At 36.0% G+C, this 16246-nt stretch overlaps 1 protein-coding gene across 4 annotated transcripts in view; it reads left to right on the top strand.

Moving 5' to 3' along the window:
• Positions 1-13452, top strand: part of si:dkey-103j14.5 (isoaspartyl peptidase/L-asparaginase) — a 67956-nt gene extending 54504 nt beyond the window's left edge. For all 4 annotated transcript variants that reach the window (XM_048204778.1, XM_048204779.1, XM_048204777.1 and 1 more), the window contains 4 exons: positions 300-457; positions 5377-5495; positions 5698-5808; positions 11918-13452. In XM_048204778.1, coding sequence (XP_048060735.1) covers positions 300-457; positions 5377-5495; positions 5698-5808; positions 11918-12126 — 597 coding nt within the window. In that variant the 3' untranslated portion in view covers positions 12127-13452. The remainder of the gene's footprint in view (positions 1-299; positions 458-5376; positions 5496-5697; positions 5809-11917) is intronic.
• Positions 13453-16246: the final 2794 nt, after the last annotated feature.

The following is a 16246-nucleotide window of genomic DNA, read 5'->3' as shown; positions in this document are numbered from 1 at the left end:
ATATCTGTATTAAAATAAAAATGATTGATAAACACGTCTTTCAAATGGAATTAAGTAACAAGTACTTTGGGTGTCTTGTTCATCATATTAATTTTCTTATTATTTAACTTAAATTACATTGAGTTTATCAGCAACGAAGCGCATGAGTGTGAATCTGCCTTTGATTTTGTAGGTGTCTAATCCACTACGAGAAGAGAGAACTGTCCGAACTGTTCATCAAGTTGGGAAACACTGACTTAAAGTAAACATTTAGACAACTAATCATCTTTTTAAAACCCTTTTTTGTGCTTTTTACTCAGACAGATCATGTTATGTTGACAGACAGAGGGGCAAGCATGTTTGCAGAGCGCATTGGTATTCCAGTATCTCATGATTTGGTGACTGAGCCAGAACGCAAAGAGTGGGAACACAGCAACAGCTATGGAGCCGAAGTCAAACAGCACTACAACACACAATGGTGCGTAATTTCATGTTTGTTGCCAAAATGACTGTAGTTTTTTCCTCTAAATGCTTCAAGATGTCTTTTATTTCCTGATTTCTTGACATACTTGATTTCAGAGATGGATTTTAATGACCATACTGTTACGGAGCGGTCACATTAGTGAAATTTTAGTGAGATTGCACAGGCAAAAAAAGGTCTATTGTCCATTGTCAGTTATGTAGTGATGAATGAAGCATAGATTTTCGAACCAAAGCAGCTTTCTGTTGGTGAACGTGGCAAATTTGTGTGACCGCATCTTCAGAGTAAATAGACCATTTGGGATCAGACGTCACAGTTACACCTTGCAGTTGAGCACGCATAGTGGTGGCAGAAAAACACACATGACATCTAGCTCCCCCTGTCTGGACATACAGTAATGGGTGGAGCTTGACCTAGTCACGCTCTACCTCTAATGGATGGAGTTATGTATAGCGATAGGGTTATGGGTAGAGTAAGGGTTGGTTCCCCATCCAGCGAGGGGGAGCTGGATGTCTAGCTCCATGGTGAATCATCCTTGTTGATCCAGGAGCAACATTCCAATCAACCAATCAGATTTGTAGGAGAGGTTTAGGGTTAATATCAAGTTTAGGCTTACAACCAGGGTTAGGTGCTTCTACATCAGTGTTATTCACCTATCATTTCCCTCTGATTTTATGGGCAGGGTTAAGTTTAGGGGTAGGGATAGGGTTAGGACTTTGTTTTGGGGCAGGACCGTTGTTCCAGGATTAACAAAAGATGTCTTACTTGGCAAAATCACAGTGACCCTAGATCCATTGCCTCTGCAGTGAGCAGCCGCTCGAAAAACAGTGGTAACAAGTGGAGACAAATGAGTGAGATCCACGAAATACGGGAAAAAATGTCTTGTTGTGCCTTTGGATGTCAGAATTGGAATGCAAAAAAAAAAAAAGATGGTCTTCATTTGTCACAGACACCCTTTGAAGTTAAACGCAACATTTATGGTTGCAATCCATTAAATGGACAGACTGAATTGACAAAACCTGTGATGATTAATCTACTTTTAAAGCATGAATTTGATGTAAACAATTGGATCTACATAATATTCACATATGCAGTTCATAGAGGCATAATGAATTAGCCTTACAGTTACAGCATGAAATAATATTTAAACCAATAACATTTAAACCTATAAAACATTTTAAATTCTGAGAAAAGTCAGAATTGCAGGAGAATTTTCTGCCACTAGGTAGGCTACAAAACATGTTTTCGCTGTTTGCAAACACCCAGATGGTCTACATCTTTGGAAAGAAGAGTTTTGTGTGCTCGGAGAGAACAAATTAAAAATGCAGAGTTCTTTTCAATAATTCCTCTCATGAAAACATTAAAGTCGGCATGAAATGAAAGTTACAATAGTTTTTTCTTCCCTATTTTGAAACTGCTTCTCAAACAAGAAAAAATGTAGGGTATAAGGCAGGACTTGATTTTGTCCATCAGGAATTTATTGGATCGTTTATCGTGAGTGACAGGTTGTCCCGCCCTTAATGTATAATACATACATAATGTATAATAAATCCTGCAATATTCCATAAAAAAGTAATTTCATGGTGACTTTAAATGATGATTCATGAGATCACCTGCCCATCTTTGCATTAATATATTGTGGAATGTATACTGCGATAAATCATTATCTACCCTCTTCATTCTTTTATCTTTATTTTATGATACTGATTCTAATGATGTCTTAATATAAAGTTCTTATAATCGTTTAGTTTTAAAAGGGACAGTGATTCTCCTTGGCATTGAGGCCATGAGCTGAGAATGGCAGCATATTCGCATGCTGGCCTGCACAGAGCTCAGGTCATTCCCTGAGGCCTTCAGGCAGTGCAGATAGAGCTGTGTGGGCTCCAGCAAAGCAGCCTTACCTGCCATCTCCACTTCCCCAGGCTGAGTGTTGAGTAGTAGTGGAGTCAGGGCCATGGCGGGGTGTAACCTCAGCCCCTGAGGGAGTCTGTAAAAATAGTGCTGTGGAGGTGCTAAGTGACAGTTGGCTGAGCTACTGCCTTTCATCCTGCCCCGCTGTGGCTTCATTATTGATAGCCTCCCTCTGCTCACCCTGTACCACCATCACTGGGCTTTTTAACACATAGGCCCTAGAACTCAATTACCCTCCACCTTTATTTAGGTGATTACATGGCATACCTCTGCCCTGCTGGTTTTACCATGCTTTTACACAGATGTCACACGCCATGGTGATCACATCAGATTAAAGCACTGGATAAATCTAAACGATTTTATGCATGAAAAGAATTGATTGTTTTCAAATTATTTCCATCTGCTATTGGTCACACAAACGAATAGCCCCACCTAAACTCACGCTATTGTCTGAGCCAGTGTTGCGGTATTCCAAAAAAAAAAAAAAAAAAGGTTATCATAGTGCCACAGTGTTTAATTTTTATGTCTCACAGTGTGACTTTCTTATTTTAAACATCATCTCACAGTTACCTTTATTTTTTACACCCAGGTAGAAACAAGCTTCAACATACATCCATTTAAACGCATACTGTCATTTAGTTTCAGTGATTAGTACTAGGGCTGGGTATTGAAACAAATTTCAAAATTCGATTAGATTTCGATTCACAAGCTTGCAATTCGATTCAATTTCGATTAAATTTGATTCGATTCAATATTGATTATTTTGGAAATGGGATCAGTACATGGCAAATTTTCTCAAGGAAAAAAATCTCTCAACTAATGCTGTAAACAGTGTTGCCAAGTCCACGGTTTTACCGCAGGTTGAAGCGACCCCAAAAAACATGATATTTTTCCCCTCGAATGCGACTTTTACCTGGGGAGCCCACCAAAAACATGGATTTTACCCCTACTACAGTGGGACCCCCTACCCCCCAGCTAATTCTAGGCTAGTTTTGTGTAGCAATTGGGCGGGTTTTGTTGTGAAAACCTGGCAACCCATTTGTATACATGATTTGTATACAAACACTTAAATTAGAGGAAGTTAAGGACGTTTTTATAATAATAAAGTAAAAATACTAACTTTACAATTATGTAATTATATTTCTACTCCAATTCTTTTTTTGAAACGCATTATTTAAATGGTGTCTTTTATAAAAACTTGATGGATTTATTCAAGAATACATTAAATATTGAAGAACATTAAAAATTATAATGAATGTGTTATATGGTGCATATATTTAGCAAAATCCTCCTCTCTAGAGTTCATTTTTATAGTTGACTAACAAGTTATAGTCACTGAATATTGACGTCTTTCGCGGTTGAAACACTGATTGAGCTATTCCATGAGACAGGATACGGATTTCGGTAAGTTGTACTTTATCTTTCAACATGCCTTTGGGTGTTCATTCATGTTTATTTTGCGCTGTAACTGGTATTAGAGGAGGAGATTATCGGTTCACGCACGCTTCACGTTGCCGCCACTCTTGAACTGAGGCGCTACAGCGATCTGTCACGCCACATTAAACAGCACCAAAACAGTTATTTTTGGAATTTCATAATAAAATTGACAGAATTTAAAATCTGAGACTTTGTTTCCTATCAAAAGTAACAAAGCACAAAGCTTATTGCCATTTATTAGATGGGAGGAGCGCTACAATGTTCTATTCATTCATCAACTGAAAACAGACTAGACTAATCAATTCTTGGGATTTAAGAATCGATATCGGTTCGTAAAAATGAGAATCGATTAAAAACGAGAAATACCCAGCCCTAATTAGTACTGTATGTAGAAAATACATTTGCAACAAAAAGTTAAGACAACCACTTGTTCTTCATAATGAGAACTCTACCAACTTCTGTTCCAAATTTTGCACACTTCATTAGACTGTTTATGGATGTGTGAAGATTTACTCCAAAACTCTTGTGATCACTCTGAAGTGTGAAATACAGTCCACCGTCAAGCTGCTTTTAAAAACCGTTTTCACCTGAACTGATGAGCAAGATCCAGCCATCGCCGGTGATTTAAAAGAGCAATCAAGCGCCTGCCAAAAATGATTGATGCCTCGAATCTGGAGCCTGACAAGTGGTTCTTTGCCAGCTGCTTCAGACAAATATTCTCCACGAGGACCATGTTTGCTCTTCCATTTCTGGGGAGAACGACACGAAGGCTGTTTTCTTTAATTTCACCTTGAAGCATTGTCCTCCATGTGACTTCAAATTCATAACACACGCTTGTTTTCCACAGCACTGCCTTAATCAGAGTTTCATGGGATATGAAGCCTGTGAAATACAAGGGCCTCTGTTCATCCCACTTTCTGCTCTCTATTCTATTTCCTTTCAAGTGAACTAGCAGGGAAGACTGATGTGCACATCACAAGAATTGTGTTTTCTTTTTTGAAGAAGAATGCATACTTTCTCATGTGTGTCTACAGAAATATCACAACTGATATAACACTTTCCCAGCAATCTCTCTGAGTGTACTTTGCTAGACTAGCGGCTGTGATTCAGAGTGGCGAAGGGCACTTATTCTCGCTTGCTTCCTTTGTTGACAGGCAGATGATGATGAGTCATTTTCAGGTGTGCTGGCACTCATAAAAGCATGTGTGAGGTTGTCATTAGCACACTCCCTTTCAGACACATCACTCTCACATCACCAGAACAGTACAACATGCATTTTTTTGGACTGAAGTTCACATAGGAAACAATAGTAATTGCACAGAGACTCATTTTAAAAGGGAGGGAGGCTTATGAATGTAGCTTATTAACTTGAATTACGAGACAAAAGTCTGTCTGATGAAGAGAAACTAAGCTAGAGGCACATCTCGGAGTGTGATGAATAATAATGCTCTCTCTTCAAAGCACCTTTTGAAAATACCATGTCTGAGACCATAAAATGAAAGATCTGAGGGAAAAAAAATCTCAGAGCTAATCTTTATTATTCAATTTTTTTTTTTTCATAATTATAGGGGCCATGATACCGTTGGAGCGGTGGCTCTGGACTCTTTCGGTAATGTGGCGTGCGCAACGTCCACTGGAGGAATCAGAAACAAAATGGTGGGAAGAGTTGGAGATTCTCCTATTATAGGTGAGTCCGATCAGAGATAGAGGACAGAGATAATCTCAGTGTCACACCAACACTAATTTTGAAGCAGTGCCTCGATTGAATGAGCCATTTCGGTTTGAAGGTGTCAGCTCTGATCAATACTCAATTGTCAGTGTTTTCTCCTGAGGTAACACACATTAACGTCCGACTCTCTGTGCGCTGCTGTCTTTTCCTGTGCGATAAGGATCTGGTGGATATGCAGACAATAGAAGTGGCGCGGTCTCCTGTACTGGTCATGGAGAGTCTATTCTCAAAGTCACCTTAGCCAGATTAATCCTCTTTCATATGGAGCAAGGTATGAGACTTTTACACTAATCCTGATGAGTGTGTGAGTGTGCATGCATACTCGTTTACCTTTAAGGGGTACAAAAGTGTCCATATTTGCTTAATTAATTTTGTGCCTAATCCATTTTGCAAAAGAGATAATTCAATATGCACTACCTTACAGAAACTTGAGGTCAGTATGATTTTTTTTTTTAAACAAAATTACAAACTTTATTCTGTAAAGATTAATTACAATGATCAAAAGTGACAGTAAGGACATGTATAATGTTACTAAAAATTCGTATTTCAAAAAAAAGAATCCTGAAAAAAAATTAGCACACAAAAAAAGAAGCTAAATCAGTGTATTAGGATCATTTCTGAAGGATCACGTGACACTAAAAACTGAAGTAATATCTGCTGAAAATAAAGTATATTTGCTATCACTGGAATAAATTACACTATTAAAAAATATTAAAATACAAAACAGTTATTTAATTGTAATAATATTGCTGTTTTACTGTATTTTTTATCAAATAAAGGTCGCCTTGGTGTGCATAAGATAATTCTTTCAAAAACATGAACAAATCTTAGTGTATAATTTTTTATTAATTTGGGTGCTAACATGTCTGTTTTGTACACTCCAAAAAAAAATTAAGATTTATTAATTTCAGTTGTATAGTAAAATTCCATCAAATTGAATTGAATAATCCTTACCTATTCATATTATGAATTAAGAATTTTAAATAAGTAAAAAAAAAAAAAACTAGTGTAATAAAATTTTTTGTATAAATCTTAATGGAACAAGGGAATTATGATTCATAATCATAAATTTAAACATTTCCATTTTTTTATGAATACGAAAACTGAAACTGTGCATTCCCTTGTTTCATTAGGATTTATACAAAATGTTTTATTAAGCTTTTTACTTATTTAAAATTCTTAATTCATAATGTGAATAATATGTAAGGATTATTCAATTCAATTTTATAGAATTTTACTATACAACTGAAATTCGTAAATCTTAAAAAAGGCTTATTTTTTTGGAGTGTATCGATTTTAGGTTAATATTTATATGAAAGTATAAGGGAACATGTATATTTTAGGTCTTGTAACTAGACACTGTTTCTTTACATGTACAGTATGTCAGCATTTGTAATCTTCACTATTTATACTTTAATTGGGCCTTTTTTACAGTATAAAAATTCCTTATCAAGGAAGCTGTGCATAACAATAGTAAAAATATAGCTGCGAGCAGCGATGGCGGGCCCAAGCCCGGTGGCACCGCCACCCCGGTGGCTTCAGGGCAACTGTGCACAGCGGGCAATAGGCACTTAAAACGGTTAAACATCAAAGGACTATGTCAAATTCACTCCACATTTACTGCACTACAAGGTGCCACTATAGAGCCCCTCCTCCCTGCCCATTTTCAAAGGATTACATGTGCCAAGTTTTAACATTATTCTGATGAATTTTGAAGCAAATCAGGTAAAAATAAGAGGGTGATCTCAATGTATGCTGAAAGTGACACATTTTCTGCTTCCAGTTGGTGGCGCTATTACTTTGAATCACAATAGTCACATCCATGTGATCAGCCTTGTACAACGAAGACTAAGCCGAAGTTTCATCAAAATCAATTAATGTATGCAGAAGTTATAACACTTTGTTTCCCTTTTCTTGCCATAAATTCGTTGCCTCGCCACGGCCAAACCGTTTGAGATATCCAAAATCCGTTTGCAATTAAACAACTTCAATGTGTTAGCAACAAGTTAAAAAAGTTTGGTGTAAATTGGATAAACCCTGTAGGAGCAGTAGTATAAAATTCATAGCCTGTTTTTTCAAAAAATTAACATTCAAACCAAAATAGCTGACTTCCTGTTGGTCGGAGCTAATGAATGTAAATTAGAAAATTGTCCGGCTTGATGAGAACAATATGTGTACCGAGTTTGGTGATTGTAGGAAAAACTAACCCCCCCCTTTTGTCAAAAGGTGGCGCTACTGAGCCCCTCCACCACGCCCATTTCTATGGCTTTGTCCATGTCTACTGGTTGACAATATTGATGTGTGTGTCGAGTTTCATGCAATTTGAAGCATGTTAAGAGCCTCAAAAACACTCAAGAATATTATTACAGTTTGACCTGTTGCCATGGCAACAATATTTCAAATATCAAAAATCCTGTCATAGGTCTACATCTGCTGTGTATTGACATTACACTGATGAAGTTTGAAGCAAATCAGGTAAAAATAAGAGGGTGATCTCAAAACATTTCAAAAAGTGATACACTTCCTGCTGCCAGTTGGTGGCGCTATAACTTTGACTCACAATAGTCACATCCATGTGATCAGACTCCTATAACGAACACACTCGTGAAGTTTCATAAAGATCAATATATGTATGCAGACGTTATAACACATTTCCTGTTTCCTTTTTCTCGCCATAAATTCGTTGCCTCGCCACGGCCAAACCGTTCGAGATATCAAAAATCCCCTGGCAATTTTTAATCATCAGTGTCTTGACTTCATGCTGACCGAGTTTGGTGGCGATCGGATTAATCGTCTAGGAGGAGTATATCAAATTCCAGAGCATGCGTTTTTCAAACAACCCTTAATAGCTGACTTCCTGTTGGCGTGGTGTTTAACTTAGAGCACGAAAGTTGTTCGGCCCGATGAGGTCTATATGTGTACTGAGTTTCATACTAATACGTGCAAGCGTGTTTAATATATGGACCAAATTTTCAGACTTTTTTCAAGGGGGCGCTGTCGAGCCCCCCTGCCACGCCCGGGTACCAGCCTCTCCGGCGTCCTAATGGCCGCGGATTCCAATGTGTGTGCCAATTTTCAAGAGTTTTTGAGCATGTTAAGGCCCCCAAAAAGCCCCGGAAGACGGAAAAAAAATAAAAAAAAAAAAAAAAAAAAAATAATAATAATCCTTAGAAGAACAAGAGGGCCCTGCGCGAATTTTCGCTTGGGCCCTAATAATCCTTAGAAGAACAAGAGGGCCCTGCGCGAATTTTCGCTTGGGCCCTAATAATTATAGCAATTAAAATTATAATAGGTGTAGTAGATGGAGTGTAATGTCACACTGATGTCAATTATAATACTTGCAATAAATACAATACAATCCAGTCAGATGCCAAGTCAATCAATATCTTATTATTATATAAAATTGCATAAAAAAGATCATTATGCAACAATGCCTAAATAAGTATTAATTTTCAATATTTTTTACTTTACTTTTATATTTTCTCATAAACGATTTGTTTTACCCCTGATATATGTCATCCCCTTTGTTCGCTTTTTTTGTCTGTAATGCAATTTGTGTTCGTATTGTTTTGTCTTGCAAGGTCTCGATCATCTTTGCTCCTTTACCCTCACCCACATGTTGCTATTATTATCAGATTTTGTATAACCAAGCAGAATGAATGTCAAACCGCACAAAAATTGGATGCTGCTGTTGCCAGTCATTTTAATTGGTGTGTGTGTGCCTGTGTGTGTGTGAGCGAGACAGGAAGGATCGGAGGTGCTGCCACAGTAGGCAGATGATAATGAGGTGTGTGTTTGTCTGTGGAAAGAATGTAAAGGGGTCAGCAGGCTATTGTTCGCTTTGACGTTATGCGGTAATGATACTGCAACCACTCTGTTTATATGTACCATTTTTATATTCATAATTTTTTCAATTATTAGATCAATGCAAGTTAGAATATTGGTAATACTGGCATATAAATATAGTGAGTATAAAAGCTTTGATAGGTGGCTAGAAGCCCATGAGTCCCCAGTTAAAGCAAGAAAGCAAATTCACTGCACCGAAGAACAAGGAATGAGATGAATGAAAGAGAACTAAAAATAGGCATTACATTGTTGCTAAATACAGTTATTTCTAGTCCATATTTAAAAAAAAGTAATGTGCAATGCAAAAAATAATGCTTGTAACAATTATATAATATGTTAATAATGTTGCAGTATTTGTCTTGTTGCTAGACTGATGTTTTCTGTGTTAGACATTTTTACCACATAGTTGCAACACTAAGACTGATGGAATGAGCAAACCATGAGAGCAACAAATATTGTTCATTGTGTGACCTGGACAGGGTCACCAAGGACACATACACTGTAGGTGCAGTGTTTCATCATACGGCACAGAGATCAAATGCTCTCTTTTTTTTTTCAGGTTGTGCTGGAAAATATCAAGAAAATACAAGCACAATAAAAAAAGGTTTTATACTATGTAAAAGTTTGGGGTGTTAATGTTTTTGAAAGAAGTTAATGCGTTCTTGCTGAATAAAAGTATTGATTCTTTTCTTCCCAAAATACTTTACTTAGGCCAGACTTTGGAATGGTAGTGTACAAACCCGATTCCAAAAAAGTTGGGACACTGTACAAATTGTGAATAAAAACAGAATGCAATGGCAAATTTCAATATTTTATTCAGAATACAACATAGATGACATATCAAATGTTTAAACTGAGAAAATGTATCATTTTAAGGGAAAAATAAGATGATTTTAAATTTCATGGCATCAACACATCTCAAAAAAGTTGGGACAAGGCCATGTTTATCACTGTGTGGCATCCCCTCTTCTTTTTATAACAGTCTGCAAATGTCTGGGGACTGAGGAGACAAGTTTGCTCAAGTTTAGGAATAGGAATGTTGTCCCATTCTTGTCTAATACAGGCTTCTAGTTGCTCAACTGTCTTAGGTCTTCTTTGTCGCATCTTCCTCTTTATGATGCGCCAAATGTTTTCTATGGGTGAAAGATCTGGACTGCAGGCTGGCCATTTCAGTACCCGGATCCTTCTTCTACGCAGCCATGATGTTGTGATTGATGCAGTATGTGGTCTGGCATTGTCATGTTGGAAAATGCAAGGTCTTCCCTGAAAGAGATGACGTCTGGATGGGAGCATATGTTGTTCTAGAACTTGGATATACCTTTCAGCATTGATGGTGCCTTTCCAGATGTGTAAGCTGCCCATCCCACACGCACTCATGCAACCCCATACCATCAGAGATGCAGGCTTCTGAACTGAGCGCTGATAACAACTTGGGTTGTCCTTGTCCTCTTTAGTCAAGATGACAAGGCGTCCCAATTTTCCAAAAAGAACTTCAAATTTTGATTAATCTGACCACAGAACAGTTTTCCACTTTGCCACAGTCCATTTTAAATGAGCCCAGAGAAAATGCCTGCGCATCTGGATCATGTTTAGATATGGCTTCTTTTTTGACCTATAGAGTTTTAGCTGGCAACGACGAATGGCATGGTGGATTGTGTTCACTGACTGTTTTCTGGAAGTATTCCTGAGCCCATGTCGTGATTTCCATTACAGTAGCATTCCTGTATGTGATGCAGTGCCGTCTAAGGGCCCAAAGATCATGGGCATCCAGTGTGGTTTTCCGGCCTTGACCCTTACACACAGAGATTGTTCCAGATTCTCTGAAACTTTGGATGATATTATGCACTGTAGATGATGATAACTTCAAACTCTTTGCAATTTTTCTCTGAGAAACTCCTTTCTGATATTGCTCCACTATTTTTCGCCGCAGCATTGGGGGAATTGGTGATCCTCTGCCCATCTTGACTTCTGAGAGACACTGACACTCTGAGAGGCTCTTTTTATACCCAATCATGTTGCCAATTGACCTTTGACAATTGAGTTGCAAATTGTTCCTCCAGCTGTTCCTTATATGTACATTTAACTTTTCCGGCCTCTTATTGCTACCTGTCCCAACTTTTTTGGAATGTGTAGCTCTCATGAAATCCAAAATGAGCCAATATTGGGCATGACATTTCAAAATGTCTCACTTTGAACATTTGATATGTTATCTAGATTCTATTGTGAATAAAATATAAGTTTATGAGATTTTGAAATTATTGCATTCCTTTTTTGTTCACAATTTGTACAGTGTCCCAACTTTTTTGGAATCGGGTTTGTAAGTGTCAGAGAATATAGTCAAACATTACAATAATACATTGTGTAAGATAGTAGCAGGTGTTAGCATATTAATAATGCATTTCACATTGCTCAACAACATTGACAGAAAATTCTTCTGAGGAAATACAGCAAAATGCCAACTACAGTAGATAAACTTGTGCTGGTAACTTTGCTGACACTGTCGCATATTTGAGTGTTGTGTTTGTGTAATGCAGGGAAATCAGCCACAGCCGCTGCCACCGCCTCACTCCAGTACATGGGTGAGAGAGTGAAGGGATGTGGAGGCGCCATTGTTCTGTCCTCCACAGGGGACTGGGCCGCCGGCTTCACCACACCACGCATGGCTTGGGCCTCCATTAAAGAGGACGTCCTGCACTGGGGCTTGAATCCGAAAGAAGAGTTTACCGAGATGCTGAAATGTTAACGTTTTTAGTTTTAATCATATTTTTAATTAACCTTATAGTGAATTTCTTGAGACTTTGAGCTAGTTCATCAGTTTGTCTTAATGGTTAGCTTCTATCAGTTTGTTCTGTTTAATTTCATTTATCCTTTATATAAACCTACAAGTTATTTTACATCAATAGCTATGAGCTCTTTTTCACATCAAAAAGATAACAAATACTCCTCGATTCATTGATTTAAAAACAAAAAACCTTATCTATGACTATTGATAGATGTTAAAAAAAAATGAAAATACATGTTAGTAACATTTAGCCATTTACTCTGTATACACTTATTAACATTTATGCAAGTTGTCCCCTACTGTTTCTGTATTGTACAAACAATAGAAACATAATATAGTGTTGAAACATGTATAGTGTAAGTGACTAGATGAAGAATTAAGATTTCTTATAAGCTTAACCCACAATTATTGAAAAATGATAAGAGTTATCTAGTTAGCATTATATGTATCCACAAATGACATCTGAGTGCATAGACATCAGATATATTATAAACAATATAAGACAAATGTATAACAGCCAGTGTTGGGGAAAGTTTTTTTTTTTTTTTAAAGTAATGTGTTACAATATTGCATTACTCCCTTAAAAAGTAACTAATTGCGTTACTTAGTTACATTTTATGGAAAGTAATGCATTACAATTCTTTTTGCGTTACTTTTTCTCACCTGGGCTGGGATTGCTTGTTTGTTTTTAATTTTAAAAAAAGTTATTGGCAAATATAAAGGCCATTTCCCCCCAAAAGTGCCTCAGGCTGAAGGAAATGCACACCTAAACAGTAGAGGGTGCAGCTCAAACAAACCTTTCAGCTGTGAAAGAAGAAAGTTCAACACTGTTACTTGAGCAATAAAAAAATAAAATAAAAAAACACAAATGTGTTTAAATAGTAATTTTGCTTATTGCTATGGTTAAATTGGATCATCAAATGTCAGCAGCAAAGACACTGGTTAATAAAGTGAGAATAATACATATTTTATATTTATATATACATATTTTCATATATATATATATATATATATATATATATATATATATATATATATATATATATATATATATATATATATATATATATATATATAATATAGTATATTTGTATTATCTAACATATTGGTTTGCTTAATATTCTGAGTATTCCGAGCACTGATTTCTCAAAACATGCAAGAGAGGTGTCAGTCAATAAATGGGAAAGCAAAGTAACTTTTGTTACTTATTTGAAAATGTATTTTTTTTGTGAATGTAAAAGTAATGCTTTACTCGTTATTTGAAAAAAGTAATCTGATTACGTAACTCACGTTACTTGTACACTGTAAAAAAAATCCTGTTGTTTCTACGGAAAAATACCGGCAGCTGTGGTTACCAGAACAATACTGTAAAAATGACATCAAACCGTAAACATACTTACGGAGTTACATGTGAATTTTACATTTTAAATATGTATATTTAACATTGGATTTCAGTAATATTAACATCATTGTTACACACTGTAAAAAAAAATCCCAGTAAAATTTACGGTAAAATAACGTATTTCATTAACTGATATAATGTTAATTTACCAACTTAATGAAGTACTAATATCTGTAATGTACCTTTATAATACACTGACAGTCACCAAACACAGTGGCGATAAGAGTCACATGATGAATCAAAGTTCATCACAAGCTGAGGAGAACAATACTAATATATAGAAGGTGCACACAGTGTCATTCACACACACACTAAACACCATCATGGTAACATGCATTACATTTTAAAAATGCAATAAACATTAATTTAACAACATTAGATGTAACATAAAACCCTAATGTACATAACTGATTAGAAAAAAATGAGAAAAACTAAGAAGAAACAGAGTTATTTCAACGAAAATATATCAAATGTGAAGTGTCACGCAGGGAATTGTGGGAATGTCAATTTATGGTTTTTCACTGTAAATTTTACAATGAATTGCTATTTTTCACTTCCAAAAACTGTGAATTTAACGGTATTTTACCGTAAAATTACATTAAATGTACCGTTAGATCTATTACAGTTATTCACCGTATATAGTACGGAAACTTTCTGTAAACCAATTGACAGTTTTTCACCGCAGCATTTTTACAGTCTTTTACTGTTAAAATCACGGTCATTTTTTACAGTGTAATGCATTAACCCCAACATAGCTGTATTTGGTGTTGATTTTGCTTTATTAAAGATGCTGTGTCTTTCATGTCTTCAGTTGCTTCATTTGAGGTTTTTATGTGCAGGGTAATTGGTGGATCTTGAAGATAAAAAGATTATATTTATGTTTCTTTTAAAAAGATCACAATGTTCCCATGCACTGATTTGTAAGAAATATCCTTTAATTTTAGTTTGCTTCTCTTTTGTTTGTGAATAAAGTAGTGACAATATTATGAAATGGAAATGAAGGAGCGCTGTTAAATTATTCCAGCCATGGGAATTGATGCATGAGTAATAAAATTAGAAAAGTTTTTGCAACTGCTCCTAGTTAGCGTCTCCTTAGTTGCCCTCTTCTCATTCATTTATTTAGTTTTCAAATGAAGCTCTGGCTGTCTACTATATATATATATATAAAGACAAATACTATACAAATGCTGTACAGAGTAGAAATTTGCATACTTTTAACAATTAAAAACTTATATATTACTGTAGGTCTTATGCATTATAAAACAGTAAAAACCCAGAGAGCAACAGAGCAAAGGCATGGTGAAATCTCAGGAACAGAGTTTTCCGTCTCTATAAAAAGACAAAAGTTTCTCTCCTTCTTTTAGCTTAAAGGGAGCCGATTATTCCATAGTGATTCCCAAACCCCCGCTGAGTGCAGCACCTCTACAGCAATTAACATTTTGACATGTTTGATCAATCATTCAGACTACAAAAGAAAAAAATAAATAATTAAGTAAAGATTATTAGCCTGGCTGCATTCACTGTATTTGATCAGCGCAGCGCTGTTAGATCAAAGCATCGCACAAAGTGTGGAGAGCCGACGTTACAACATCTACCCAGTGCCATAAAACAAAAGTGTGCTTCCTCAACTGAAAAAGATAAACATTATGCAGAGAGCAACTCCTCTGAGGTTTAAATGAACAATTCTGACTCCAGCAGAGCTGAAGTAGGTCATTATTTGGGATTCCTTGTTAAAACTTAACAAGTCAACATTTTTCCAAGATGCCGAGACATACTCTAACTTGAGACTTGATTAAGCTCTGTGTAAAAATAGATTTTATACTTTTTATTACATTATTTATTTTTATGTTTTTAATAAAATGCTTGAATATGCATAGGGAATAAAACACAACTCAAAAATAATCTTGTCTTTTTCAACAACTCCTCTGTCTTTCTCTAGGCTATGTGTTAAATTTAGAATTGCAAAAAAAGTCACCAAATCTAGTTAATTTAGTAACAGTAACATACACATACAACATAAATATAGGTTTATACAGGTTGCCTCCTACTGTTTCAACAATATCTTTTTGTTAACCAACAAAAGAAACACAATTGCCGTTAAATGGCTAAATTAAACAAACCAAATTTACCCCCTGTGGTTTGGGAAAATTAGTGCTAGTGTTTCAGTGTCACATAATCAGCATCCTAGTGATTGTTTTTCCCCTCATCTCAATTTATTTTTCAAGTATACGTTAATTGCAAACATCTCAGACTGCAGGTGCTTTTAGAGTGGGCTATCAAACATCCCTCGTGTTTATGCTTTATTTGAATCAATTTGCACTGTATTGTGTTATTGGTAATGTAGGCCTATTATTGTTTTTTGATGGTGTTGTTGTGTTTCTATTAGATCGAAATGTCTGTTTGCTGTTCATTAGAATGTTTTCACTATATGACAGGTATTTAGATGAGGTTGTTTTGTGCATTTTGACTCAGGAGGAAGCTACTCCCTTATCTGTGCTGCCCCTTAGTGGTACTACGTGGTATTGCAATAAATGAATAAAATGAGGTGGGCAAGTTGGGTTTTGCATATTTATACAGCGGGTTTAGACATCTACATTGAATATTTAGGATTCAAAACAATTTAAATGAAAATTCTGTCATTTATTACTTACCCAAACTGCTGAAATCACGTGACTTTGG

This window comes from Megalobrama amblycephala, linkage group LG10 (assembly GCF_018812025.1).
Source record: "Megalobrama amblycephala isolate DHTTF-2021 linkage group LG10, ASM1881202v1, whole genome shotgun sequence".
Classification (NCBI taxonomy): Eukaryota; Metazoa; Chordata; class Actinopteri; order Cypriniformes; family Xenocyprididae; genus Megalobrama; species Megalobrama amblycephala.
This window is presented reverse-complemented; position numbering and strand designations above follow the sequence as displayed.